Below are 27,347 nucleotides of genomic sequence, written 5' to 3' on the forward strand. Positions count from 1 at the left end.
TTCGTATGGGAAGTGAAGGGGTCCTTAGAGAGGAGGCCAGCTGGACGGTTGATGGGAAAGAGGGTGCTCCACCCTGTCCTGTCTCTTTAAATGGGATGAGTTGAGCAATTTCCCCCTAATAACAACACTGATGTCAAAATCTTATCTATAGACTCTTACCTATAGATTTCTTACTGTGTGCCAGGCACAGTGTGTAGTACTATACAGACATTACTTCATTTCAGAAAAACACTGTGGGGTGGGTGTCCCAGGATTCTCATCCCATTTGAAAGCTTAAAAAATCAAGGCTGAGCGTAAAGTGTCTGTCGTCACACAGCTGGGGGAAAGCGAAAGGGGCCCTGGCAGGGTGGCTCAGCGGTTGGAGCATCTTCCCGTACACCAAAAGGTTGTGGGTAGATCCCCATCGATGTTTCCCTCTCACGTAGATGCTTCTCTCTCTCTTCCTTTCTCTCTAAAATCAATAAACTTATCCTCAGGTGAGGAGTAAAAAAAAAAACAACAAAATTCGGGCAGCCTGACAGCAGTGAATAAACAGACCCTCCATGTGTTCCGGAAACTTCCACTCATGTGGACACCAATAATTTGCAAACTCATCTCGATGCTTGAATCGCAATGAGAATGAAAAGCTACTTCAGCCTGGACTGGAGCTGCAGAAAAAGCTTACTGTATACTCTGAAGAATTTAAATATTCATTATGTAATTAATGCGGTTCAGTCACATACACACACACACACACACACACACACACACGGAAAAACACCTTAAGACTTTTTTAAAAACCGCTTAAGCACTTATCGATTGAGAACTTTTATAACTCTCGAAATGGAGGCGTCCCCATATCTCTACAGGTATTTTAAATGAATTGAATTAATCATAGGCTTAAAAGTCTCTTGCGATCTTCGTTAACTTCCCTGGGTTTAATTAAAACATCTGTGCACTTTTAATTTATCGATTCATCCAACTCATATGTCATGTTTTTAACACACCCCAGCATGCTCTGCATCATTTTTAACCCGATTTCCACTTAACTAAAGCAATTAAATTCACCCCGGATTAATTAAAGCGTCTATACTTTCACGCTTAAGTCAGCATGTGCTTCTTTCCCCACGTGGCCCCTGACTGTCATACATCTGACACACCTGATGAGGTTTTTGTCCTTCTAGAAATTCTTCCCTGAATCACTTTCCCGCTTGTTAATGTGCCATTTGACTCAACGGGAGCGAGGAAGCCGGCGCACCTGCGCGCTGCCCCCGTCTGTCAGAGGCGCCCTTTGCTTTCCTCCCGTCACGGGGTCCTGCCGGGTCTTGACCCCGCTGAGACCCGCTAGAGGTGGGGGAGACGCTCGAGTGTCTGAGTGTCCGAGTGGGGGGCCATTCGGGTCGGAGGTGCCCATCGTGATCAGAATGGCTGGTGATCTTTGCATTTGTATTTGCATCATCATTCCTTAGTTCTGCTTTCCAACTTCTTCCCTCTTCCTACACAAGAAGTCTTTTACTGCTGTGCCCATTTAATAGGAGGGAAAACCGAGGCACTGAGGTCAACAGGCTTCTCTCTGCATTGAGCCAGGGAGCTATCCAGATGGTGGCAAACGGTGCCCCCACCAGCTGTGCTTCGCAGAGCAATTCCCTCGGCCAAGACAGCACTGGGCTTATCCGTCTTTCAGCTGTTTCCTTTTTTTTTTTCCAATCTGATAAGCCAAGAATTCTCTCTCATTATTATGTTTATACTTAATTCCTAATGAAACTGCGTGTCTTTTCATACTTTTATTGGCTGGTTATGTTTATGTTTCTATGTCCTCTACCCAGGTTTTCATTCCTCTGCCTTTTTATTGGTCAGAAAACAGTCTTGTGTATTTCAGATATCAAACTTTGTTCTGTAAAATGCGTTAAAATGTATTTCTTCCCGGTGTCGTTCATCTCTTAATTTTGGTTCTACGTCATACAGAAGATCTAAAATGCATGTAATCCGCTCTGATCTTTCTTCTCTTCCTTCTTAGTTTCTAGAATGTATGTCTTCCTTACATATCCCCCTTCCCAAGAAAATAAAATTAGCTTTAATATTTTTTCTAATCGTTATGTAGGGTTTTTTCTAGTTTCATCTTTAACGTATATGGAATTAATTTTGAGTGTAGCATACAGCAGAGGGCAACTTGATTGTCTACCAAATGGGTTGCCAGTAGCAGGAGCCTGGCAAGAAGGGAGACTCGCTTTACTAACACTGTCTTGCTCAGCGCCCAGCGAGGTCCAGTCTGGAACGACAGCAGGACACCAGTTCTGGCTTCAATGACACTGAACTCCGTTGGCATCACCTCCGTGACCCAAACATTACATCCTCAATTGCTTCAGGGGAATCAAGGCATCTTCATTTCTCCTCATTTTCCCCTCCCACCTAACCCAGCTACTAACACCTTTTAGGTTATTCATTAATATTATTCACTAACTGGCATGCAAGACAACCAATAGTTAGTGCTATTTTGACAATTTACCTGGTGTACTAGGTTCAAATATTTTCAAGTCTCTTTTCCAAACGCGTTTTCAATCAGATTTCAAGCCATTTTTAAAAGAGACATTATTTGAAATTCCCTCCGCCTGTATGATTAAGCCTCTTCGACCATTGCTACTTTCCTTCAGATATTCTCTCTGCTGCAACCCCAAGGAGATAGGACTTGCCTTACTTAAAACAGCAGACACGAGTGGCTTGTCCTGTTACTTCCCACCAAGTAAATAACACTGATAACTCATCTCATCCCTTACAGGGAACTTGGGTGGAAGGAAAGTAATCTCTAGCTTGATCATTAAAATGAGCTTTCCACCATTTAGGTGGATCTAAATCGTGCCATTTTTTTTTTGTCATCGGCCTGTTAGCTTGTCAGTCGTTAGTGACAACGGTAATTTATTTGTCTTCTACTGGAGCCTTAGAGCTTCCATTTACCAGATTTAGTGAAACAGGAATAGTCACTTTGTACAAACATTTTAATTAATTTTAAGTAGGAAGCTCGAATGCACAATGTTCTGCTCCTGAAAGCCTTTAGGAAGAGGAGAGAGGGATGGGGGGCATAAAACACGCTGCACGTGATTCTGGAACCACCTACTGCCATAGCCAGGGAGGACTGGGGGAGGAACCGATGAGAGCTCTCTGATGCTCTTCTGTGGTGGTGGGTGTGGAGGTGTGTGTGTGTGTGTGTGTGTGTGTGTGTGTGTGCGTGCGCGCGCACGCACACGCACATTTGAGAACTACGAAATTTTTCATATTATTAACCCTTGAATTCTGTTTGGAAATACAGGTTGAAATTCATGAAAGAACATCCGTTCATGACAGCTACTGTTTTGAGTCCTTGAGCACACAATCTCTCTTAACACTTCATCAACTCTGAGAGTTGATATTTTGAAGGGGACAGTGGGTCTCAGAGAAGTGCAGTAATCTTGCCAAAATCCCACAGTAAGAGATGGGCTAGGTCTTATACCCAGTTCTTCCTAGCACCCAAACCCTTGCTCTTGCCACTTCTATTCCCTATTATTGTTGGGCAAGGTGTAAAGTCAGAATTGTCTGTCCTCTAACCTGATATTTAAAAAATCATATGGATTTCATGATAGTAAAAGTATGAGAAGAGTTATTAATACAGGAGGTCTCCATTTCGCATCCAGCCTCTGAAAAGAGGTCTAGGCTGAGCCTTCTATACTGGAATGCTCTGGGTTGAGTTATGTCTGAGCATGAATGTTACCCAAGGAAAGGTCCTCTCCATGCAGGTCAGCTGAGCGACCACTGGGGGGCGCTCATCTGGCATTTGCACTCTCTGCCCTGATGGCAATGGATTACTAGAGAGCTTCACTCCTCTTTACCTGGCCTTCTGCTTTTTTAACGTGACATCAGCCAAGCCACCAAGTGCCCCACTTTCCAGAGAACATCACAGTGTTTTGCATTTTTTACCACACTCCCGGTGAGCATGCTGCAAACATATTGAAGGAAGGCTGCGTTTAGACTGGGGAGAACTCTCTGACCTGCCTATTCTCCTTTTTTTTTCCCCCTGAGTAATTTAAATAGGTCACCTTTTAAATTTGATTTCCTAGGCACCTGATTTTAAATAAAACCCATTCTTACCTTCTAGACAATCCTAGTTTTTTTTCACCGCTTAGAGTGTATGCAGAAGAGAAACCATTTCAATATGAATAAAGAAAATGATCCTAACTGTCTTTTATCAAGGAATAAAGACAATATTATTTGCTCCTTATTTTCGATCCTCTCCCACCTCTCGGTGGAATATACCCTTGGTCATATGTCAGCTGTTCAGATGTTTTTGTTTTAGGTCACTTCCTCAGAAAAAGGGAAGGGGGTCGCTGCAGACATTGGTCTGTCCACATCTTTCATTTATGGCTATGCGGTGCTTGCCCACAACCTTCCCACGTGGGAATCCCTGATTAGCAGAACATAGGAGAAAGACTTCCTTAATCAAACCAACATTGATGAGAGCAGCACCAGGAGGAAATCAGCCAGGATAAACCAGGCCCTGTCTTCCAGCCGTTTACAATGTCTCTGAGAAATCAGACACTCACAGAGGAAAGCTAATTACTATGAAACCTAAACAGGAACATGACAGTAAGAGGGGGTTGATGGGGCGGGCAGGCGGGCCGTTGACTAGGGAGTGATCTGATTAGATGTACAATCGCTTCGTGGGGCGGGGAGACCATTCAGCACTTGTTGAATTCTTGGACCCTTTGCATTGCAAATCTCAGGGAGACCAGGATGTAGTATGACATCTCTGTTGGTCATTTCTGAAGGTCTCTGAATGCCAGGTCCATAGCCCAGAGCCATGTCCCCATTTTAGGCTCACAGAGAAGCCAGGTTGGAAATTTAGATTCTTTATAAACCGATCGGAGGTGAGACGTTCAAAGCCTGAAGGCGACCGCTGCAATCCCACTCTCCATCTCTAAAAGGGCAGAATTGGAACAACTGAGGCCAGATGGGTGAAAACTGTTGGCAATCTCCTCCCAAACAGTCCCTGCTGGCTTTCAGCCTTCTTCCCACCAACAGATGCCAGAGGGTCCCGGCTGAGACAGGAACTGCTCACGACATCACGGCTCCAGCCTGCCCTCCCCTTCCTGGTTTCTGTAATAGGCCAGGCACACTCATCCTTATACTTGATTACACTCCGCCCACTTGGAGCTCGCTGCAATTATTTCTTCGTGGTCTAGACAAGGAAACTGAGGCGTAGAGAGATGGTGGCACAACTGTGGTCCATCCCCCTTCCTTTCTAGGGAACATAAACGTATCAGGAATAGGAATCAACTAATCTGGGGGAGAAGGAATCCGCAAAGCGGGGTCTCAACCCAAAAACCAGCAACAGCAGCACGAGAGTCCATACAGCTTAGCGAGGGGCACAGCTTCAAGTCCCGCTTCCAACCCGCTCAGTGACTTCGGCCACCTAACTCTGAGCCGCACCTGTCAAACAGGACCATGAATCTAGCTTCCGCCTTGTAGAGGGATTATGATGACAATGATGATGTTAAAAGTAATGGCACATAAAGCGTGCTGTGCCCAGCCCGGCACATAATAAGCATTGAATTGGCAGTGACTACTGCTATCAGTAGCATTTTTGCGGTGGTGGTGATGGTTATTGATCATTTGAAGACGCCTCTGCACCTCCCCGGCCAGCATCCTGGCCTGGATCATGGCAAGCTCAGCTGAAACACCAGGCAGCCTCCGCCTCCTGAGACCAACCGGGCCCTCGCTGGCCCCCATGACCTGGTGCTCTGTCTCTGGTTTTGCAGCCGCCTGCCCTGTGCTGTGCAGCGGGAACGGACAGTACTCCAAAGGGACCTGCCAGTGCTACAGCGGCTGGAAGGGCGCCGAGTGCGATGTGCCCATGAACCAGTGCATCGACCCCTCCTGCGGGGGCCACGGCTCCTGCATTGATGGGACCTGCGTCTGCTCCGCCGGCTACAAAGGGGAGCACTGTGAGGAAGGTGAGCTCCGTGGGGCGGGCCGGGCAGGGCCGGTGGGGGACAGGTGAGGGGGGTGTGCAGGCCCCGGACCTTGGCTCACCAGCCCAGTCCCAGGCTCCACGCTCTGCAAAGGCAACTTCAACATTTTGCACAGAAAACGTCAAACTCTTTGGCTTTGATGGACTTCTTTGTTTTTAAGAGCTTGAAGCTTGCCCTAGCCGGTTTGACTCAGTGGCTAGAGCGTTGGCCTGCGGACAGAAGGATTTCGGGTTCCATTCCAGTCAAGGGCACGTACCTCAGTTGCAGGCTCCTCCCTGCCCCGGGCCCAGGGCACATGCAGGAGGCAACCAATCTACATTTGATATTTCTCTGTTTTTCCCTCTCTCTTCCACTCTCTCTAAAAATCAATGGAAAATTATCCTCGGGGGAGGATTTAACAAAACAAAACTTGAAGCTTTATTTTCCAATCACATTTTACATTCAGTATTACTTTGTATTCATTTCAGGTGTGCAGCACAGTTAGATGGACTTTTAAGTAGTAGAAGACAGAAGGCTTGTGGAATGGTTCTGGAAGGAATGTGTGGTTTTTCTCCATGTTAATTCGCTCCTTTTCGCCTTCTCCCTTTTTTCCCCTCTTTAAATTGCTTCATCTGCCTATCTTTCTGTCTTCTCTTTCCCACTGTCTTTTCTCCTTCCCTTCCTACTTCTTTTCTTCCTTCCCCTGTCTTCCTCCCTCTTTTCTTTTGCTTTATTTAAAGAGCTCTGCATTGGGACTTCCTAAACCTATCCGAAAAAGAAGACACAGAATCCTTAGTCCCCGCTCCCAATCTTCCAGTCTTCCCCAAAGCTGTTTGTTTTCACTGTTCCTGGTAACCTAAGACCCATATACTAGTGTATGTCTGTGCAAATACCTCTGAAAAGCGAATACCACTAGAAAGCAGTCAGGCCTGAAAGACCATGGGTGTCCCTGTCACTTAGAATCACCCTGTAGGGGAAGTTGTCTGGGTTCCCTACTGTGGCAGGGCACAGGGACAGTGGTGGGTGTGCGGCGGGAGGGCTGGCAGTTACTGACCAAGAGCTCACTGGGGCACACGGGGAAGTGTCCTCTAACACTGTGGGTAAACGTCAGGGGGTGTCATAAACGGACTCCAGCCTTATATAACTTGAACAGAGACCAGGAGAAAGAGCCCCTCTCTGAAGCGCTCAGAAGCCACTCTGACTAGTCCTGGGGACTCTGCTTAGTTCTTTCAGAAGCGTTAGTTGGTGCCAAGGTGTTGGGAACCCCTGTGGTACCTGCAAGGCAAGGGAACTCAGCCCAGCCGCCTCCAGCCGCCCTGCTCTGTGTGTGCCCTTCCAAAACGTAGCCTCTCTGGTTGTCCATCTATGGCTTCTCCCATAGAGAAGGTCCTCTCCGCCCCTCACCTCCTCCCCTACCTTTGATTCGGTTTAGTGGCTGTCTTCCAGCTGAGCACACATTCTCTAAGTCCATCTCCCAGTGAAACATCCCCGCACATCTCAAACTGCCATTTTTTTCTCCCACATTCCCTGTGAAAAAGGAATTGTCAGCTCACCCAACAACTAAGGGGGAAAGTGAAGCCCCCAGCCTACTCCATGGGAAACAGCTAAAGATGTTCGGGAGACCACCCAGGATGTCCCCACAGAAAAGATCCAGCTGGACACCCTATGCCCGTGTTCTCTCTCAGCTGCTGACTGCCAAGGTGGGAAGGAGGGACCTCAGGTGCTATGAAGTTCTCAGATGCAAGTGAATCCCGTTGTCCCATCCCATTAACTTACGGATCTCCAGGCTTCTGTACAAAATAACCAATCATTACAGCCCTCACCACAAAGTAATGACGGTGGCTTAGCCTTAGAGACACACACAGACGCTCCCTCTGTGTAACCTCCCATTTCACCGTTTTTAGATCTATGGCTACAGAGAGTCAGCTTCCACGACATTCTTCTTCTAAGATTGTTCTAATATATCAGCGGTAAAGCCCTTAATGGGGCCCAGAAGCCTGACCCCCAGATCTTCACTTGTTCAACTCGATAGATACTTTTTCCCTCTGTTATAAAAGGTAGCCTCCCTCTGTCTGCAGCATAAAACCAAATTGGGAGTAGGGATGGAGGAAGTACTGATCTAATAACCCTGCTTGAGAGGTCAAAGTTCTTAGAGATAAATGGACCGCAGGAGGCAAAGCTGCACTCACTGAAAACAGGAGAGAGGCCAATAATGTGACCAGAAGGTTAAAGCCACCTCTTGCATACATCATTTGGAGAGGAAAGTGCTAGAACTATGACATTGCCCACCTTAGAATTTTTTCCCTCCAGTAAAGATTGTGCATATCTAAGTGGAATTTCAAGTGATTCCTCAACTTCCCCGCTCTCCCGACCAGTCTTACTTAAATGTCCAGAATGAATTAACCATCCAACAAAACAAGGAAACCACTCGGATCATTACAAAGGGATGAAATCTCATCTATTGATTTCTCCTCCCCAAAAAGAATGAACTGAGTGATTCATATGCTGTTTTCAAAATGGGAAATGGAATCAGAAAGTCTGGATCAGCACTTTTTTTCTTCCATTTAGCTTTTTTATTTCTGATATTCATCATAGTCATAACGTTCAAACAATTTACCTGAAATGGCCGTGGCAATGAAATCAATAGTTGCCATCCTCCATTTTTGCTGCATAAACATTGTTTTACTATTAACACATTTGCCCAAGAAAATGAAAGGACGGATTCGTGAGGTTTCATGCGATGATGTCTGGGGGAGTGGGAAGGTGATGAGTGAGGCATTGACATGTTAGTTTACGTCAGCCATGTTTTCATGTCAGTTTCACGGTTGAGTCATTTTTCAATGACATTTAACTTCATAAATGTAATTCATGGTTCTTCGGGGGTTTATAGTACTTATTGTTTGTGAAACTCCTTGACCTCCTTTTTTATCCTCAGGGATGGAACTTGCATTCACAACCCTTTTTCGTCAAACCTACAGAGGGCTCAAGACTAAATGAGTTCTAATGATCTCAGCTGCCGGGGGGCTGGTGGTGGAAGACACATGGTACTTAGCTGGTAAAGGCCACTGTCCCCCTTTTAAGTATAACACTGTTTCTATTTATAAAGCTTCGTAACATGCCATCGTCCCTCCCGCCTGCTAAAGACTCTAAGGACGTGGCCACAAGACCCTCTTCTGAAATTGGAACCAAATTTAAAATTCATAGTGAAACTGCCCCTCTTAAAATCCACACTTAGCTATTCCATCAGCTGCTATAATTATATAGCACAATGGGGCATATTTACTGGTATCCTGACCAGAGAAAGGGTTAGCTCATATTTCTAGATGTAATAAATGGTTCTTTTTATGACATACCAGTCCTGACTAATAAATCTCAGTGGATTTTCTTCCTTCCTTCATACCATAATTCAGGATAAAGAAGGGTGAGCTCATTTATCTGAAAGAAAATGTCATTTTATTTATTTTCTTTGTATATTACTTTTGATTTCATCCTTTTAAGAAAAAGATTGGGATATCGTTTTTTAGTTTTTTGAAAGCTCCTTGCTCTTGGCACCTCCCCAAACATTTTAAGTGGATAATTATAAATGAAGGATAATTTTGGAGGCACATAACACATGCGGTGTTTTTGTGTACATTTCGATTTTGCTATGTTAGAAATGGGGTCAGTATAAAAACTAGAACTCAGGGATTTTCTTTTACTAGAAGAGTATGGAAACATGGATTCTGAATGAATTCGTTTATATTTTGCAGATCCCAAATTGCAGAGCATTCTTCCTCAAAGCAAGAAGTCATTAACACTATTTTTCTTATCAGTCTTTCACACTGGAAATTTGTCCCATTAACAACGAATGCTTATAGCAACATCTGTCATTCATTCTTACATGTAGCGATTGTGTATTGAACACCTACTATATTCCCTTAACACGTGCTAGACAGAGACAACAAAGGCATTACACAACCTCTTTGTAAATGTCTTCTGTGTAGTCAAACGTTTCATTCATTTACATACAGATTGCACCACCATCCTGAATGGAGCAGATTCGAAGGTATCAGAAAGGGTTCATTTCACCAGGAGTTATAATCCCCAAGACAATGAATTCAACATTAAAGTGATTATAACCAGAATAAGTAACATCGTCAGAACAGCTTCAGCTAGTAGTAAATCAAATTCACCTGTCTGAGAGTGTATACCTGATTTTAAAAAAAAAATAAATAACAAAATAATGGTAGCTTCTGTTTCCCCATGGCTCAAATAGTTGCATACTGATTTCCATAAATAATATCTTCCTGAAAATATCCTAATGGAATCCTGAGAAACACCTCTTAAAATTGAAAATGCTTGTTTTTTATTTAAGGGAGGGGAGCTTTTTGGAAACTTCATAGAATATTGCGATTTCTAAAAAATCCAAGTTCCTCAAGTCTGATGTCCACGTGGCATGGATAAGCTGAATAATGTCATATTTAGAGCTTGTACACCATTTTAAAATGCATCATTATAGTGTTTACCATAAGAAAGAAAAAAGACACTGTCCTACAAAAAGCTGGGACCTCAGGAGGTTGCTCTCTCAGTGTCATGGTGAGCTATTTCCAGGCCAAGAATCTTGCATGTGTTAATCCTGGCTTTGGGCAAAGAAAAAAAATGAAAATCTTCTCTGAGAATCTGAACACAAGATGGCATGCACACACTGGAGGGAAGGAATTACACGATCCGTATGGTCCAAGTCACTTCAAGAGGAAAATTGGAAGAGGTCTCAAGCTAGCTGTGCCCCCCAGATGATGGCAGAAGCGAATGCTTTCATCTAGGCCAACAGGCCTGATTTCCAAGCTGTTAAAAATGGAGGAAATATATGTCTTGGTCAACGAAGGCAATGAGACCTCCCTATTTTTCTGATCTACAAAGTAACATAGGGCTCCCTGTGAGACCATCCACCATTTGCCATTCAAACTCCACGTTGTGCAGAGCCCCCTTTTCCAAATTCCTAGGAATACCTAAGGAAGCTGGTCTTCTTCTAAGCAGACCACCCTTGGCGGGCTGGATGTCTGAAGTTTGGGATCGCATTCTTGTGCACAAAGTCCATCTTCAAGAATTGCCTTTGCAGCTCACTCCTCTTCTCACTTTGAGTTGATTTCAGAATAATAATCTTCAGCTTACCTACTGGATAGATATCCACTCTCATTATTGAGATGGCCAAACAATCAGAGCATGAAATTGGCAAGAACAACAGAATCTAACCATTAAGTAGTTCGATTGGCTGTCTAGTGGAAGGTCAGTGCCACAGCTAAGATTCACCCCTCCAGTCCACTCACGATTCTCTGGGGGAAGGTGACCCCCATTGGATTATTTCCACACCCGACCTCAATTCTTCTATCCTGCACATCTACTAACTCCTTCAATAGGTGTGTGCTCAGAAAATGAAAACTCACTTTAGGCTCAGCCTAAGTGACACAGTTTAGAAAGTCATTTATGAATTGTATTGATTTTCTTTTTAGCCTGTTGTTACCTTCTGAAGTCAAGTATGAGTGAAGCCAGAATGAGCCTCTCTTCTTTTCTCTCCAATAATGAGGGGTAATTGGGTTTGGCCATACCACACATACAGGTATCACCATATTCATGTTCCATGCTTAGAAGCTCTCTCTGATAGGTTCCACTAAGGCACCAATGTTTATAAATGCAAAGTTCTCAAGGTTGAATGGCATGTCTCTATATCTGATTCCTCCTAATTCTGCTTGAGAAAGTCCCTTTTTTCTCTCACATTCTCTTCAAGTTTGAGATTTGGTGTTTTGACAAATAACAAGTCTTGAATTCTTTAAGGGACCACGTCAGTATTACCTTGCTGTTCCATTTGCTTGCAAGGGGATAGGAACTGGTGAGCCACTGGTGCATTCAGCTAGTATCTGGTGTCTCATGGCCCATCCCCCATGAGTGATGATATTTTCCTCTTTGTCTTTTCCAGTTGACTGCTTGGATCCCACCTGCTCCAGCCATGGGGTCTGTGTGAATGGAGAATGCCTTTGCAGCCCTGGCTGGGGTGGTCTAAACTGTGAGCTGGCGAGGGTCCAGTGCCCAGACCAATGCAGCGGGCACGGCACCTACCTCCCCGACACGGGCCTCTGCAGCTGCGATCCCAACTGGATGGGTCCCGACTGCTCCGTTGGTAAGCCGTGAGGTTTTCTGCTCACTTTCCCCAACAGGCATGCCCTGTGTCCTCCCGTGAGCCCAAATGCATGGGCACCTACTCCTCATGCTCAGCTGGGGACATAGGGCCTGTGCTCCCTGGACTTTGGTCTCTTAACTCTCTTCTCCTCCGTTATGAAGCCAGTGATCCTGGAGAAACGAAAAAAGCCACTGCAGAGGTTCTCGTACCTCGTTGGTCCATCCCTGCAAAGGGATGAGGGGCCCGGAGGGATGCTTCTGTTTGCATTATATATTTCCTTCTGTGTGCTCCCAAAAGGTACCAGAAAGCCACACAGAACAATTCAGTCCCAGACAAGCTGAATGGAACATCCTATAAAACAGAAAAGCGGCTCCCTCAGGTGCAGCGAGAACCTGCTATAAAACTCCGCAGTACTCCCGCGGCAGGCAAATAATGAAGTTGTGCTGTACACTTTATTTTCCTAAAATTAAGAGTGTGTGTCTTACCTCCCAAGTGACCTTACAATGGAATGGTTCAACAGTTCAAGCCAGCCCTCGCCTGCCTGGGAAGGGATCCCCTCACACTGACAAGTGCCCATCCAAGCAAGTGATCATGGTCCCGCCCCCTTCCCGCGGTAGGGAGACAGCTGTCAGATTGCCAGGCAATCAGGAAGGGAATCTGTGCGGAGCTTTGCCGACCGTGGGAAGGAAATGAATATTTCATTGCCAGCAGCAAAAGAGAAGAGTCCGTTAAAATGGGCTGTTTTGGAAGCCACTTGAGTCTGGCTCCAGCTCCGATGCTGGTGGTCTGGGCCAAACCCTACAAAGGATGAGGGGAGGGGAGCCCTGGCGGCAAGGCCCACTGTGCTGATGACACGCTGTGTGACCCTCCCCCATGGTCTGATTTCCCCTCCTGGGCCCCACGAGCCACGCCCCCCTCCGTAGTCTGTCCTGAGGATGAATGTCCGGCACGTGCTTGTCCTCGCGTGAGAGGTCTGGAACGCCAGAGAGTGCATATCTGTCTGTCTGTCTCCTCCCCAAGCACAAAAGACTTTGAGCTCCTTTGAGAAAGAGGCTGTGTAAATGCAGCACAGCTCCAGGGTCATTGTTGCTACAAGGTGCAGGAATGACGTCACCATGTGGTCCCCAATGGGCCTTGGGTCAGTTCAGGCTCTCAAGGGGGACAATGACCCAGCTGGCTAAGGAGTCAGGATTCCCAGGTCTCTTCTCAGGGGGGCACCTCCCAGGTAACTCCGCCAGACTGGACGGCCACGTCGGCTGTCCTGCGGTGGCCCCGGCCCCACAGCGGTGGTTCTCACTCTCTGGTGAGCATCAAGCCCACCTGGAGGACGTGTTAGAACAGATTCCCGAGCCCCACTCCCCGTTTCTCATTCAGCGGGTCCAACTTGAGGCCCAGGTTCCCAGGGGGCCGTGCTGCTGCTGGGCCAGAGAACCGCTGCTCTGGACAATCCGTAACAAGGCACTCGTCCCCGGCCAGCGGAGAGAAAGGCCTCCCAGGGTGACAGAGTGCCGGGCCGTGGGGCCTGCGCCAGGGCCCCGGGCCAGGTGCGTGGTCTGGCCTCCCGCGGAGGGTGTCGCCAGGGTGGTGTTGAGCTGTAATCATTGTTTTTCTTCCAGAAGTGTGCTCAGTAGACTGTGGCACTCACGGCGTCTGCATCGGGGGAGCCTGCCGCTGTGAAGAGGGCTGGACAGGCGCCGCTTGTGACCAACGCGTGTGCCACCCCCGCTGCATTGAGCACGGGACCTGTAAAGATGGCAAATGTGAATGCCGAGAGGGCTGGAATGGTGAACACTGCACCATTGGTAGGCAAACGGCAGGCACCGAAACAGGCACATATTGCTTTATTTTCATAAATCGTAGATCGATAGTGATGGTCGTGCATTGCAACCGGCTGTTCCTTCAGGGACACAAGTGCTCTCCAACCTTCTCGCTGCCTCTCCAAATCCCCACAGGGGTGGCGAAGGGAAAAGCAAGGTTCCCTATCGGAAAAGGCTTTCCCTGCTTTCCAGAATTCGAGATTGGGAGCAAAGGGACCAAATTAGAAGGTCCATCCAAATTACTGGTCTTGGGGAGGGGAAATGCACATGCATGGGAAATGGTTAGGGCCTGGAGATTCAAGCTCCCCAGTGCCTGTGGTCTGCCTGTCACCCTTTTTTCCATGTTCGCCCAGCTGGCTGGCTCCCTGGATCCCTGCTTGCTGGCAACAATTGAACTCATTTATTTTAGACCAGGTTGGGCGCAGGCAGGCTCCCAGGTTTCCTGGGTAGCCAAGGACCACTGTAATAGGTTTGAGCATCCTCTTGCTGTCCCTAGACAAGGCTTCCTCCTGGGCCCATCACCACCACCACCACTGAAGGTCTCCTCTGGTCCCATTTCACTCTCCCTCAGCCCCCTCTCTGTATAAGCTTCCGACTGAGAGGGTTTTTAAAGATCATTTCCTTTGTTGAGAAGTAATAGTTCTCAAGTTTTTTGGGGGGGTTGTTTGGTTTTTGTTATTCTTATAGTTTGAGTGGGAAAATACTTGATTGACTGTACCCAGTGTCCCTTTGATTGAAGAGAAGGTTTTCCATCTCTCAGACAGTTGAGTTCCCCTACATTTTACCTCCAGTTTTCAGCTTTGCTGTTTTACCAAGTCAGGCCCGGGGATCACTTCATGCCAAGCTGGCTGATTCACTTGCTTGCATGAAAACGCTCAGAGATGTCTCCAGCCAAACTCCTGCCTTGCCCCCTTGCGTTCTAGCTGTCACGTTGGGGGCCCTCTTCTCTGTCCCACCCCAAAACCCTAGTCATAGGTTGTCCACCTGGAGTGAGAGACGGGGGTGAGGAGCTTGTCCAGGGCTGACTCGTGAGGCCAGACTGTTTCCCATGCTGTTCATTTGGGCGCTCAGGCAGAGGTAACGTGCACTCTGCATTAGACTTCCCTGTTCCGTCTAATTGGACATCCAAGGGGCAGCGCGCCGATCGGGCCACAGCCGTAGCACTGGGACCCTGCCGGGACAGCCTGTTGGCAGTGAATTGTTTTTGCAATCTCTCAATGATGCTTCAGACCCTGCTCCCCCTGCGGCCACTTTCATCTTCAGCTCCCTGCAGAGTCGGGGGGAGAACTGAGAAGACTTTCAGGGGACAGTTTGAGATTCTAACTAATAGCTTCCACTGTCAGGGACCTTCCCCGTGATATATTTTTGCATGCCCACTGTGATTTAAATACTTCCCAGTTCTCCATACCTCTATTGCCCCTGGTCTTCCCCCCAAAAGAGCTCTTGCCCCCCGCCCCCCAGTAATCTTTAGGTAGAAATCTACTTTCTCTCCATCCACACAACCCAACTTCCCCTCCCCATGGCTCTCCCCTTCCCACAAATGCCGAGGATTTAGTGCCCCACAGGGATGCCTGCTGGCTCTCTCCTCCCTACCGCCCTCTCTACTCTGGGAATAGCTCACAGGAGGGCAGCCCAGATGGATCAGAGCAAACCACGGCCAGCGGGGTCGAATCTGGCCTGCTGCCTGTTGTTCTATGTTTTTTGAGCTAAGAATAATTTTTACGTTTATTATTAAGCATTGAAAATTTTTTTAATATCTTCTTGCACTTGACAATTACATGAAATTCAAATTTCAGTGTCCGTAAACAAATGTTATTAGTAGACAGCCACACCCACTCGTGGATGTACTGTCAGTTTCCACATGTGTCGCTGTGTTGAATGATTGGGACAGAGGCCTCCTGGTCCACAAATCCATTTGTTATCTGGTCCTTTACAGAAAGAAAGAAAAAAAAAAAAGCCAATCCTGAATTAGAGAGTCACACAATTCTTGATGGAGAGAGAGGAGAAAGAGAGGTGGGTCAGCATTTGCATGAGGAGAAGGACCCCTGTTGTGGCTTAGAGAACATCAGGGGCCGAGAGAAAGGGAGAAAGTGCCGGTATCAGCACATGGAGTGGAGAGAAAACTAGAGTTGAGGTGAAGTGTCTCTGGGGCCTTTGGAAATGAGATGGGAAGATGACTCAGTAGAAAATGGTGAGGACATAGCCAGCGGAGAACACAGGAGATGTCTCGTTCTAGCTCGCCCTCTGGGTGGGATGAATTGGAAAAAAGTGTTTCTGCTACTTGAAATGTTTGGTTCAAGATTCACATCTCCCTGTGCTCTAAGATACATGAGTTCCTGAGAGACATAGAGAAAATGCAAATTTATATGCCACGTCAAGCTCCCAAAATGAAGAGAGCGGTGATCCGGGCAAGCCTCTTGTTCAGAACAGTGATCTCTCGTGACTTTATGAGTTACTTACAACTGTGTAATTTTCGAAGATCTTTATCACCAAGTCTTTTCATGTGAGAAATTAGAGCTCTCTGGTTTCATTTGTAGGATAGATGCTGTCTCCTCATAGTTGTGTTCCCTGGGGTTTGCTCAAAAAAAAAAAAAAAAAGGCCAGACATTCCTTGGTTGCTATTCAGAATCTAGGGATGTTCGTACGCATATTAATTGCTTCCTTTGCTTGTCCACCTCTGGCCCCAGAGCTGTTGCGTGGAGTTTTCATCTTTTATTTTGAGCAGACACTCCTGTCCATTCATTTTAAGTAAATGCCACAATTTACAAGCACAGAGAAAGGAAAGAGGGGCTCCTTGGTCCGCTCCAAGCAGAACCTCAAATGCTGTATTTTGAAAATAGAAATAGATAAGAATGAAATGGCACCTGATCTGCAAACAATATACTGGGGGGCTTGGGGTATGGGGGAGCACTGGATGGCTATGGTTGGGGAAATTGAGTTGCCTGTGGCCTATTTTCAGAAGGTCCTGGGGAGGCTGTTTGCTTGGGTCATTGCCAATAGTCCACTGAATAACTCCCATCAGCACTTGTGGATCAGATTTATTTTGCTGAAGAAAACAAGACGATAGATGGGAGGGTGGGGAGGCGAGGGAGGAAGGATGAGGGTAAAACCATAGACTTCTAACACAATAGGGTAGAGTCACCGGGATCTAGCCATGTTTAGCCAAATGCACTTCTGGAAGTTTTTCAACGAAATCATATTTTTTATATTTGGAAATTTTGAGTATATATCACTGGAGATTAAATATAAGGAATACCATTTCGATGGTAACCATTAGAGCTAAGTTATTGGTAGCCTGGATTCTACCGAGCAACAATTCTTATATTACCTCTTCTAACAAGTTAAATACAAGGTATGGCTAAAAGTTACAGAATTGCATAAAGAAGAAATAAGCTTTGAATCCAAATCAAGCACAGTTCATGTATATCTTTGCAGCATATTAGCATTATTTGGATAGGCTGCGTTTATTCTTATGAATAAATCAGAAAGCACATTGTGTGGGTAGAATAGCTTTATTCTAAAATGGGTTGTTTTTTCTCTAACCTGCCACTACCACCACCGCCACCCCTTATTAATACAGGGGATTTAACTGCAGAAAGCCATCGAAGGCTATAGCACCAGGGCATAAAGGAACCAAAGAATAGGTCAAAAATCACTACCAACTCTGGTAAACTGGGATAGCGTCTCTTGCATTATAAAGAAATAGAATAGACGTTAGTGTGTTTTGTGAGCAGAATAGTTGGGCAATACAGGGAGAAACCAACAATCGTGTTGCCATTGAATGCAAGGAGGAAAGCTAATTATCTCCTGAATGTGGACTGTCCAGACATCCATTCTGAATAATACAACCTAACACGCCCATAGAATAAATCCACCAACGCTAGGCACCGACCCTAGGTGAACTGTTGGGTATCCGGGCAGCGAGTGATGTCTGTCATGGTTGTTTCAACTTGTTTACTTTGTCTGTGTGGTCCTGACCTCCAGCTGCTTTTCAGAATCATGAGGACTCTGTTTCTAGGACCGTGTGGGGCTGAGTGACCTGCCCGGGTGCCACAAGTCAGAAAAGTTTTCTCTTTCCTCGGTCACACGGGGCCCTTCTATTTTTCCTCTTTAATTGGTTGGGGGAAGAAATAGGTTCTTGTGATGTTAATAAGGAAAATGAGTCTTTACCCAAGGTAGAACCAGCCGTGAGAGGATCTGATGTGCTGATTAAGTGATTGTCGTCTAAAGTAGACAGGTCACAGTCCAAGAGGGAAAGAGCTTCAGAACTACGGGGAACAGGTTGGGAAGAAAACAGCTGTCAAAATTAACCAACTTCAGACCGAATACGGCTGCTTGTGCATCGCAGTCCAGCTTCATTCTATGTTACGGAAACTTTCTTCTTGAAGCTATTATCCTTGAACATTTGCGCTTTTGTGACTCTACGCTGAGATCCAATTGAGATGAAATTAACCCCTGTGGAAGCGAGGCCTCCTTACCACCAGGTCTGTGGAAGCAGCTAATTCTCTGATTGGTTAATTAGCCCATTCCTCTGGGGGCCCTGACTTGGAGCCTGTCCTAGGAGCTTCATCTTTTTTTGAAGTAAAACCCTAAAGTGATGGTCTTTCATGTTAAAAATTATAAACAAACACTTAGCAAGAATAAAAGATGTTCCACTTCTGATTTGCGCCCCCCCCCTCCCCCGGGCCCCCACAATTTGGCTGAAATGTGAGCCTTCTTATTGAAGAACAACAATTGTCATGTGCCCAGAAGTTCTCGCTGAATCTGGGTCAGGCGGTCTGCATAGGTTTCTTACCCAAACCTAGAACAAGGGCCAGGAGGTAGAAGTTACAGGGACACATTTTCACGGCACTGCAAAAGGTGAGCTACAATGAAAGGGGGAAACTGCCTCTCCAGCAGTGAGAGTCTCATCACTGAGAGTGCTGTCTTTCTTGGCCTAGATGTTGAAGAGGGGTGTTCAGCATCCGTCGGAAGGTAGACTAGTTAGACACAATTCTTGCCCTAACTTTTTTTAATATATTTTTATTGATTTCAGAGAGGAAAGGAGAGGGAGAGAGAGATAGAAACACCAATGATGAGAAAGAATCATTGATTGGCTGCCTCCTGCATGTCCCACACTGGGGATCCAGCCCGCAACCCGGGCATGTGCCCTGACCAGGAATTGATCTGTGACCTCCCAGTTCATAGGTCGATGTTCAACCACTGAGCCACACCAGCCGGGCTCTTGCCCTAACTTGATGGCTCAACCATTCTGGAAACATGAGGATGGAAACATTTTTTGCAGTGTGTCCTATGTGATTTCAAAATATCTGCCCATTTAATGAGCTCCCATCAGAAAACACATGAAGGGAAGAAGGGTTGGCATCTTAGTCCTATGGGATGACAGTGACTTGGAGCATCCTTTGACCCAACGCCTTCATGTTTCAGAGGATCCATTGATGCACTAACTTGTAGCCCATAGTAACAGGGCCAGACCCAAGGAGCAAAAAGGTTGGTATTACTGACTTTGCTCAGACAAAGAACTAAAAACAGAAAATCCATGGGAGAAAGTTAGCATGAGGAACATTCCAGACTCAAAGAAAACATATAAGAGTCACAGCTGTTGAAAAAAAAATGAGATGCACTGCCCTAGTGTGTGTGGCAAGCTGTCACTTCCAAGTCTATGATTCTGGATCCCACAACATGAACTAAAGACTTTACATGAAAAGGAAAGGGAAGCCAAGTGGGCCCTGGAGATCTGAGCTCCCTTCGATATTCGTGGCATGCCATGCTTTCTGTTATTGTACAGGCATATGTTATCGAATATGTATGTAGGGCTTTTAAAAATAAGCATTAAGAAAAACTGTAATTAGTTCATCACACTCATGATTCTACTGGTGTTATTGCTGAGGGATGTGGCAAAAGTAGGTAGCAATGTTAGACCTCAGGAACTTTAAAGAAAAATATTAAGTAAAGGAAAGTGCAGATATTGTAAATATTACAAACGCAATATGTAATTGACTGAATTTAGAACACACGTGGATGAGATCTCTAAGTTCCTGTCCACCTGTCCAGAATTTTATTGCTTCGGATGCAGAATCACGAATGGGCTGTTCTAGCACAATCAGATCTTTCTTCTGTCAGAGCAGGGAAGGTTTCCTGCTCGACTCCATAATATACACTTGACCTTAAAGGGTAGATCGAGCAGAGGGCTGGCTCAGCTGGTGATGTGTTGTTGATTTGTTGAAGATAGTGGTGCTTTGCTGTTAGTCTGTCTGCTCATCTTAGCTCCCATCTATATCGGGTTTATCTAGGGCAGTGATGGCGAACCTATGACACGCGTGTCAGCACTGACACGCATAGCCATTTCTGATAACACGCGGCCGCTGAGGCGGCCGCATGCCGAGGATGAAACATTTGCTGCTCCTGAGGATGAAACATTTGCGAAATAATGTTTTTTCCTCAAAGTGATACACTACCCGAGTTATGCTCAGTTTTTTGGCGAAGTTTGACACACCAAGCTCAAAAGGTTGCCCATCACTGATCTAGGGTATCTTTGGTTCAGTGAAAGACATTCTTACATAACATTCTCACCTAAGTGGAGTCTGAATAACCAGGCTCCACTTCATCCATTTATGTTTGTGTTTGTTAAAAGAGGGAGGTGGTGTTAAAGTAGGGGCTCATCTATCTGTGTCCACTGCTCTTGGACTCGGAACAATGCAAGTGTGATAATGAAGTGCTCCAGACAGAGGCTTTTGTGTGCATCTTCCCGAGGTCAAATCTAAAGTCTATGTGCCTCAGTTTCTTTGTCTGCAAAATGGGAATACTAAAGCTACCTACCTCATTGGGTTATATGTAAAGTACTTGGCACAGTGTCCACCATACAGTAAGAGCCAAATAAATGTGAGCTGATGTCATCATCATCACCGTCACCATCACATCATTATCTGGTACCAGTGTAAGAAACTAAAGGGCAAGGGAGGATTATCAAACTAAATTCTCATTAAGACATTTCTACTACTTTCGACCTCCCTTTGACCTCTCTGCCTCCCATCCATCAGGCAGTTGATAGCATGTCAAAAATAACACCGACCCACTATTAATTTCCTTAAAAAGTTCTGTAACGTGGCTGGAACCTGGTTCTTACAGAGAAGCATAAACTGCCTCTCTTACCTGGAATTAAACCGGCTTCTCTTACCAAACATCCCAATAGTACCCGGAATCAAAAATCTGAATGTCCTTATGTTAATAGAGGCTTATTGTGAAGTTGGAGTTTGCTACTTTCAACCCAAATTTCTCAAACTAGGTCTATGAGAACTTGTTTTTAACTCTGGATTGATTTTTATAAGTACATTTTTTAAAAAAAAAATACAAAAACCTGTTTTGAAGTAGAAGTTTGGGATTCTGCTGTTATTGAGTAAGATAAAATTTCAGACGTTAGGACAGATACTGTTCTCCTTTAAGAAGGAACCTGGCATCTCTCACATTTGAGGATGCTGCCAGGTCAAGGTCTCTTAGAACACCTTGTCCTGGTCTCTCCTCTTCTTACTCCATCTCATTCCTCAGGGCTCTGGGTACCACATTTATATTTGCAGTGGTGCTGTGCACAGGAACAACCCAGGAGGCTCTACTTAGTAGCACACATCCCTTTGGGAGACCCAAACTCTCACTGATTTCTGTTCCTATTCAGCCCAGTAAGCTCCACAATTATCCTCATTTCTCCCACGCTGCAATTGCTCCACTCCTTGGAGAAGACCCATGGGTAACATCTGGGAAGTCTTTGCAACTCCTTGGCTCATCTCCTGGGTTATCAGGAGCCACCCAGAGAATCCCAGATGCTCATGTGAGAAGCAGATTTCGTGTTTCTTCCCAAGTTGGCTGCCTAATGGGGTTCCATCTCAAGCCACTTCTGTTACAGCGCTCTGTTTTACAGCCTCCTTCAAAAGGCTCGCCCCGATGGCCTTTGGAAAACAGGGTGTCATCGTTGCGCAAACCCACCAGCCAGAGGCCGGGTCCATCGCTTTCCTCCTTGTCCTTCCGTCATGCATTTCTGTGCATCATCGTCATCGGACCCACCGAAGGCCACCCTATCATTGACCATCTCTGAGTTTTGCCCCTCACGGGTAACAAAGAAACCGCACCAAATAGCAGCTAGGAGAGAGCTAAGTGTTTCATCATAAACATTCTCGGGATAATTAGAATGGATTAAATTACAAGAGAAAATGCATTTAGTTAATCTTTCTTCTAATTAAAAAAATATCCCTAGTTTTAAGTAAAGTGTTTGTTCTTAAAAACATATTTTCTTTGTAATCAGTGAAGGGGGAGGCCTGGTTGGTCCTCGATGATAGGAAGCAACATCTGCAAAGTAATTAAAAGCTGCCAGCCAGTGGGTTTTATTATTATTATTGAGATCCTTAAGGAGCCTGCTCAGTCTCCTCGGATGGCTTTCACCACGGAATTCTCCGCCAACGACCTCATTCCGTGGCTCGTGGTGGCGGTACTGTCCTTCTGTTCCCAGGTCGTTGAAGATGTGGTTGACTCCTCTTGGTCAAGTGCCAAGTGAGGAGACGAGTTCAGTAGCGGTATATATACTTGTCCACGTGATCAGGGAAATTAGTCAAAATGAGTCCAAATGAGGAGGTGACATCAGACATGGCTCAACTCAACTGCAGAGCTCACTCCCACTCTCAACCCAAATATTTCTAGAAGTTTCCGTGGGGTCTTACATGCTCATGTTTAGCCCATTCCGGTTCTTCCAGCTTGGTGTTCTCATTAAAGCCTGCTGCCTATGAAATCCACTTCAGGGGAACCCTACAGACCGCCCCTCTACCAGGGTCTGTGCCGGGGGTGTGCAAGCCGGCACCCTTAGCCCCACTTAGCTGAATCCACACAGCGAAGGGGAGGCTGCCACCCTCCCCCACGCCGGGGCGCTTTACCAGCTGGCTCCATCCATGCTCCTTTGAGAAAACAGCCTTTCACGTTTGCCGATGGCTCCTCTTGCCTACGTCCAGGGCTTGTCCCGGGGCTGGGCTGCAGAACAGACACCAGGGGGCCCTTTGCCCCCTCGCCTCCCCCTGTCCCCAGACACCCCGCGCACTCCCGGGGCTGGTGAAGGGTGCTCCAGTTCTTCACACACAGCCAGACTCCGAATCCCAATTGGGACTCAGGTAGGAGACCCCTAGCATCTCCACAGCCATCTCTTCACGAAAACCTCCTGCTGCTCCTCATGTGTGTTCAGGGTTACTTCGGCTCCGCGTCAGCTCAGGGGCAGATGAGAGCCCCTGAGGTCTCCCACCCTCAGGACCGTTGTGTCGTGGGAGGAATGGAGAGAGAACGGCTTCCATATCCTCGAGGCTCCAGGCTTCCAGCACAGTGTTGACACTCCATAAATGTTCACTTAGCCCTAGCTGGTTTGGCTCAGTGGATAGAGCATCGGACTGCGGACTGAAGGGTCCCGGGTTCAATTCTGGTCAAGGGCACATGCCCAGGTTGCGGACATGATCCCCAGTAGGCGGCGTGCAGGAGGCAGCCAATCTATGATTCTCTCTCATCATTGATGTTTCTATCTCTCTCTCCCTCTCCCTTCCTCTTTGAAATTAAAAAAAAAAATCATGATAATTAGTGCCACACCGTCCTGCCTTGACCTTAGTTTGCCCAGTGTGTCTTTTCAGAGTGACCAGTTAAGGAAGCGTAAACGGTGTCATAGGACACAAGGCAAGGGCCCAAAACCCCAGGAAGAGAGGCTGGTGGGAACCCTGATGGGTTAAGCCAGGTGGCTGGGCCCTCCTCCTATTTCACTCCTGCGGGAGGAGCGTGGGATACCTGGATTATCCGGCCTAAAGAAGGGAGAGCCAGGGGAGCGAGAGACAGGCAGGGAGAGTGTAGAAATGGCCCAGGGAGGCTCCGACTGCCATTGTAACATGTGTGTTAGAAACAGAAGCCAGAGAACCACACGCATGTTATCGCGTGCATGTCAGGGTCCACACCTGCTCTGTCTGCTTCCAGCTGAGCAGTGGCTGCTGTGTTCATTCACTCGTGGAGCATCAGCTGAGCACCTGATGGGGGCTGGGTGCGGCCCGTACTTCCTCCGGGTGACCCCTGGGCAGCGGGGCTCAGAGAGAAGGGGTTTACAGAGGGGTGGCGACGGTCTGAGGAAATACAGACCCCCACTGCTTAGCCTCCTCGCGAGACTTTGCTGTTTTCTAACTCGAGACACCCTTCCTGGAGTTTCTGCCAATAATTTTTGGTTGACTTCTCAGCATTCTTCCTCGCTCACAGCTTCCCAAGGCGATCAGGAAGGAAGGAAGCCTTCGACTTCAAATGGTAGTTTGAGTTCATTTGTTACACAATGTAATTAAGTCAAAGAAAGCAGTCAGGTATCAAACTGTGTGGATACACACAAATGACTCCCTCATAACTGTTAATATTTTCAACAACGCAAGAAATTTAGTTAAATCAAATGAAGATGGCAACTCATTAAATTTTTATTTGCCTTCCTATCCTTATTTATCTTTTAATCCTCCATATATGGCGCAACGTGTTCTTGTTAAATAACACTCGTTAATTAAGTCCCATCTTCTCTTAGCTGTAGCTATGTTTTTATTGATTAGGAAAACCTTCAGACGTTTATAATCTAATTTAGTTGGCTTACTGCTTGGGCATCTCTCAGGAAGAAAACCTTGAGGTTTAAAGGTGGAATGACTGACGGGGGAAGGGAGTGGGAGAAACCGAGTTTTCTTTTCGTCCCCCCTGGCAGGAGGAGGCTGGGCCGGCCTCTCCTCTGTTAGGGGAGTTGGCCTAGATTTGGATAATGAGGGCACTATGAATTCAGTCTCTTTGTTGACTACCAGAAAGGGGAGGGAGGGCAGAAAGAGTTGTACACACCAATGCCCCTGAGCGGATGAGGCTAGAGCAACGTGAGTGCACCACGCAGCGGGGAGGACAGTAGGGAGTGGTCTCAAACTGGAAAGGGAAGCGCATCTGCGCAGGGCAGACACGCCCACCTCCCGCCGAACGTTGCGTTGCCGGGAGCCTCGTTTTGCCAAATTTTCTAATTCTCAATAGAAGCCAGAAATCAGGATTGTTATGCATAGTCTCCCAATTCTCAAAAGTTGGCAAGCAATTCAAAGTGTGCGAGAGTGCTGTGCAGGTCACGCAAACGAGATGGGGTGGGAGCAAAGGGAGGCCCCGTCTGTGGCCATTGGCACATCCCCTCTGCAGTTTGGAACTGAATCCGGGAATGTCACTGGCCTGGATTGAGACTGGGACAGCTTTGGCTCCTTTTCTTATGGTCCAACTCTCCTGGTGACTGGTTTAAGCTGGCGGGAGTCTCCATACCAGGGTACAATGGGGACACTTTGCACTTACACAGTGAATTTTCTCCAAGGAGCTCAAAAGACTTTGTGTCGCCTCAGTCAACGTCACAACAACCCCCAGGAAGCAGGAGGGTAGCTATTGCCCCCAGACACGCAAGGAGCATCAGCAGATAGCATTGTACACAAGGCAGCTAGGTTGACTCATTGATTTAAATCCATGGCCTACATACTTGGCAAGCACAGCATCCAAGAGGCATGGGTTTCCCTTGACTGGCCCCTCTGCTGCCCTTTTTGGCTTTTCTTCCTTCCATCTGCTCTAGTTGATGGCTAAGCCCCACATCTCAACAATGTACAGGCAAACCCAGCCAGCGACCACTTTCTGTCATGTGTGTGTGTGTGTGTGTGTACACATGTGTGTGTGCGTACACGTGTGTGTGTGCATGCATGTGTGAGCACCCATCTGACTTTGCGGCAGGCACAGCATGGTCCATCCCCACCCATTCCAGCTCGTCTCTGCATTGGTCTTTGGTCTGATGCCGCGCTCTGAAATGCTACTTTTGCAAATGTTCAACACCTAGAAACTCCAAATAGGTGTCTTTAGGATTCTAGACCCGTGCTAATGATTCATGCTGCTGGGGGGCTCCCGCGTCACTTTCTCTTCCTTGGACCGATAGAATTTCCATCTCCCTCTCAGAGCCGACATCCGTGCCCACTCTTTGGCCAATGGGTTAACAGGAATGGCCATGTAAAGCTGTGATGAGGGCCCCAGCGCTACAGTGAAGGGCCGGGAACGAACATCTCTGAGTTGCTTTGGGTGGGACAGCCGAGAAAGTCACACTGACCAGCAGTGATTGGAGTTCTACCTCTGTCATCATTTCCCCTCTGTGTCTGCCCAGCCCCTTCCCCGCGCTTCATAGGCATCACACTCTCTGCCCTGCTTTATTCAGGGGAATCTTCCCAGAGAGGGGATTCCAGTACAGCAAGGTAACCTGGTAATCCTTCTCCCAGGAGAGCAGAGCACAAATGTCCTGCATTTTACAGATGGCCCTGTTCTTCCTCCCAAAGCAGCTCAGCTCCAGCTACCGTTCCCAGCATGATCGTGCACTGCAGTCACTCACCATCTCTGCGTGCTAGTACATCATAAACACCCCTCAGAGGCCGATGCAGAACCAGAGAAACACGTGGCCATTTCAAATGCGCGTGTTGGGGTGAGAACTGGACTTACTGACCTTAGACGAGCAGAGGCTGGCGTGCCCACCCACTTCCCACCTGACCCCGCGAACCGGGCACTGACCAGTCAGAGCAGACTGCCTCCTCTGGGGGTGAAAACTTGAAAGGTCCCACCGGCAAGTGTTGGCAATCTCTTGGTCTGGTCAGACATGCAGTGGATTGAGCAGCCAGATTCAATCATGCTGATTTAGCTCGTCCCAAGAGGTCAGAATCAATATTGCATGTCTTTAAGGCATGGAGATGTTTGAAGTATAGGAAGAGGCGGCTTTCCTTGCTGCCTTGGGAGAAAGTGGCTTGGCTGTCTGCGTGGCTGTTCAGAACGGAAACTTTCAAAGGTCAGCGAGGCTCCTCTTGGGCTTCACGCATCACGCCTCTCAAGGTGTCATGCCAGCAAGTCACCGTTTGTATGTTTTATCCACATACACGAACATACATACATTCTTGGGAGTTAAAGGTCACCCTGTTGGGGACACCTCTGGTAGAACAGCCTCAGGATGACATTCTAGAAATCTAAAAATGTCAGGGAAGCCCCCAGCATCCTCCGTGCTGCCGAATCCGGTGAAGCCTGAAGTGTCCTGTCGGACAGGGAATGGAATGCCACCGGAGATGGCCCCGCACAGTAGGTCTGCAGGCAGATTCAAGTCCACCCGGCTGAACTGGCCTTCGGGTCTGATTGGCTCCTACAGGCAAACAGGGACAGCCAGGGAGGGTCTCAGGTAGACGCACTGGTCAGCAGGAAGTGGCACTGCAGGCTGAGCTAAGTGTCCGGCTAGACCAGCAGGCCACGTGGACGCCGGGTTCACTGCTCTCGGTACACTGGGATGGCTCTTCCTTGCCATTTACATTCTGCTCCCATCACCAGTGAGATTGGGTTACACCAAGTAATGCCACCTGA

General features: G+C 47.0%; 1 protein-coding gene across 6 annotated transcripts in view; it reads left to right on the top strand.

Annotated features, from left to right (window-relative positions):
* Nucleotides 1–27,347, top strand: part of TENM2 (teneurin transmembrane protein 2) — an 885,668-nt gene that overhangs the window by 747,201 nt on the left and 111,120 nt on the right. For 5 of the 6 annotated variants that reach the window (XM_054718128.1, XM_054718129.1, XM_008147639.3 and 2 more), the window contains 3 exons: nucleotides 5,766–5,960; nucleotides 11,911–12,111; nucleotides 13,728–13,913. In XM_054718128.1, coding sequence (XP_054574103.1) covers nucleotides 5,766–5,960; nucleotides 11,911–12,111; nucleotides 13,728–13,913 — 582 coding nt within the window. Of the gene's footprint in view, nucleotides 1–5,765; nucleotides 5,961–11,910; nucleotides 12,112–13,727; nucleotides 13,941–27,347 lie in introns of all 6 variants that reach the window. The other variant, XM_054718127.1, reaches the window with a different exon arrangement.

This window comes from Eptesicus fuscus, chromosome 6, assembly GCF_027574615.1.
Source record: "Eptesicus fuscus isolate TK198812 chromosome 6, DD_ASM_mEF_20220401, whole genome shotgun sequence".
In the NCBI taxonomy this organism is placed as follows: Eukaryota; Metazoa; Chordata; class Mammalia; order Chiroptera; family Vespertilionidae; genus Eptesicus; species Eptesicus fuscus.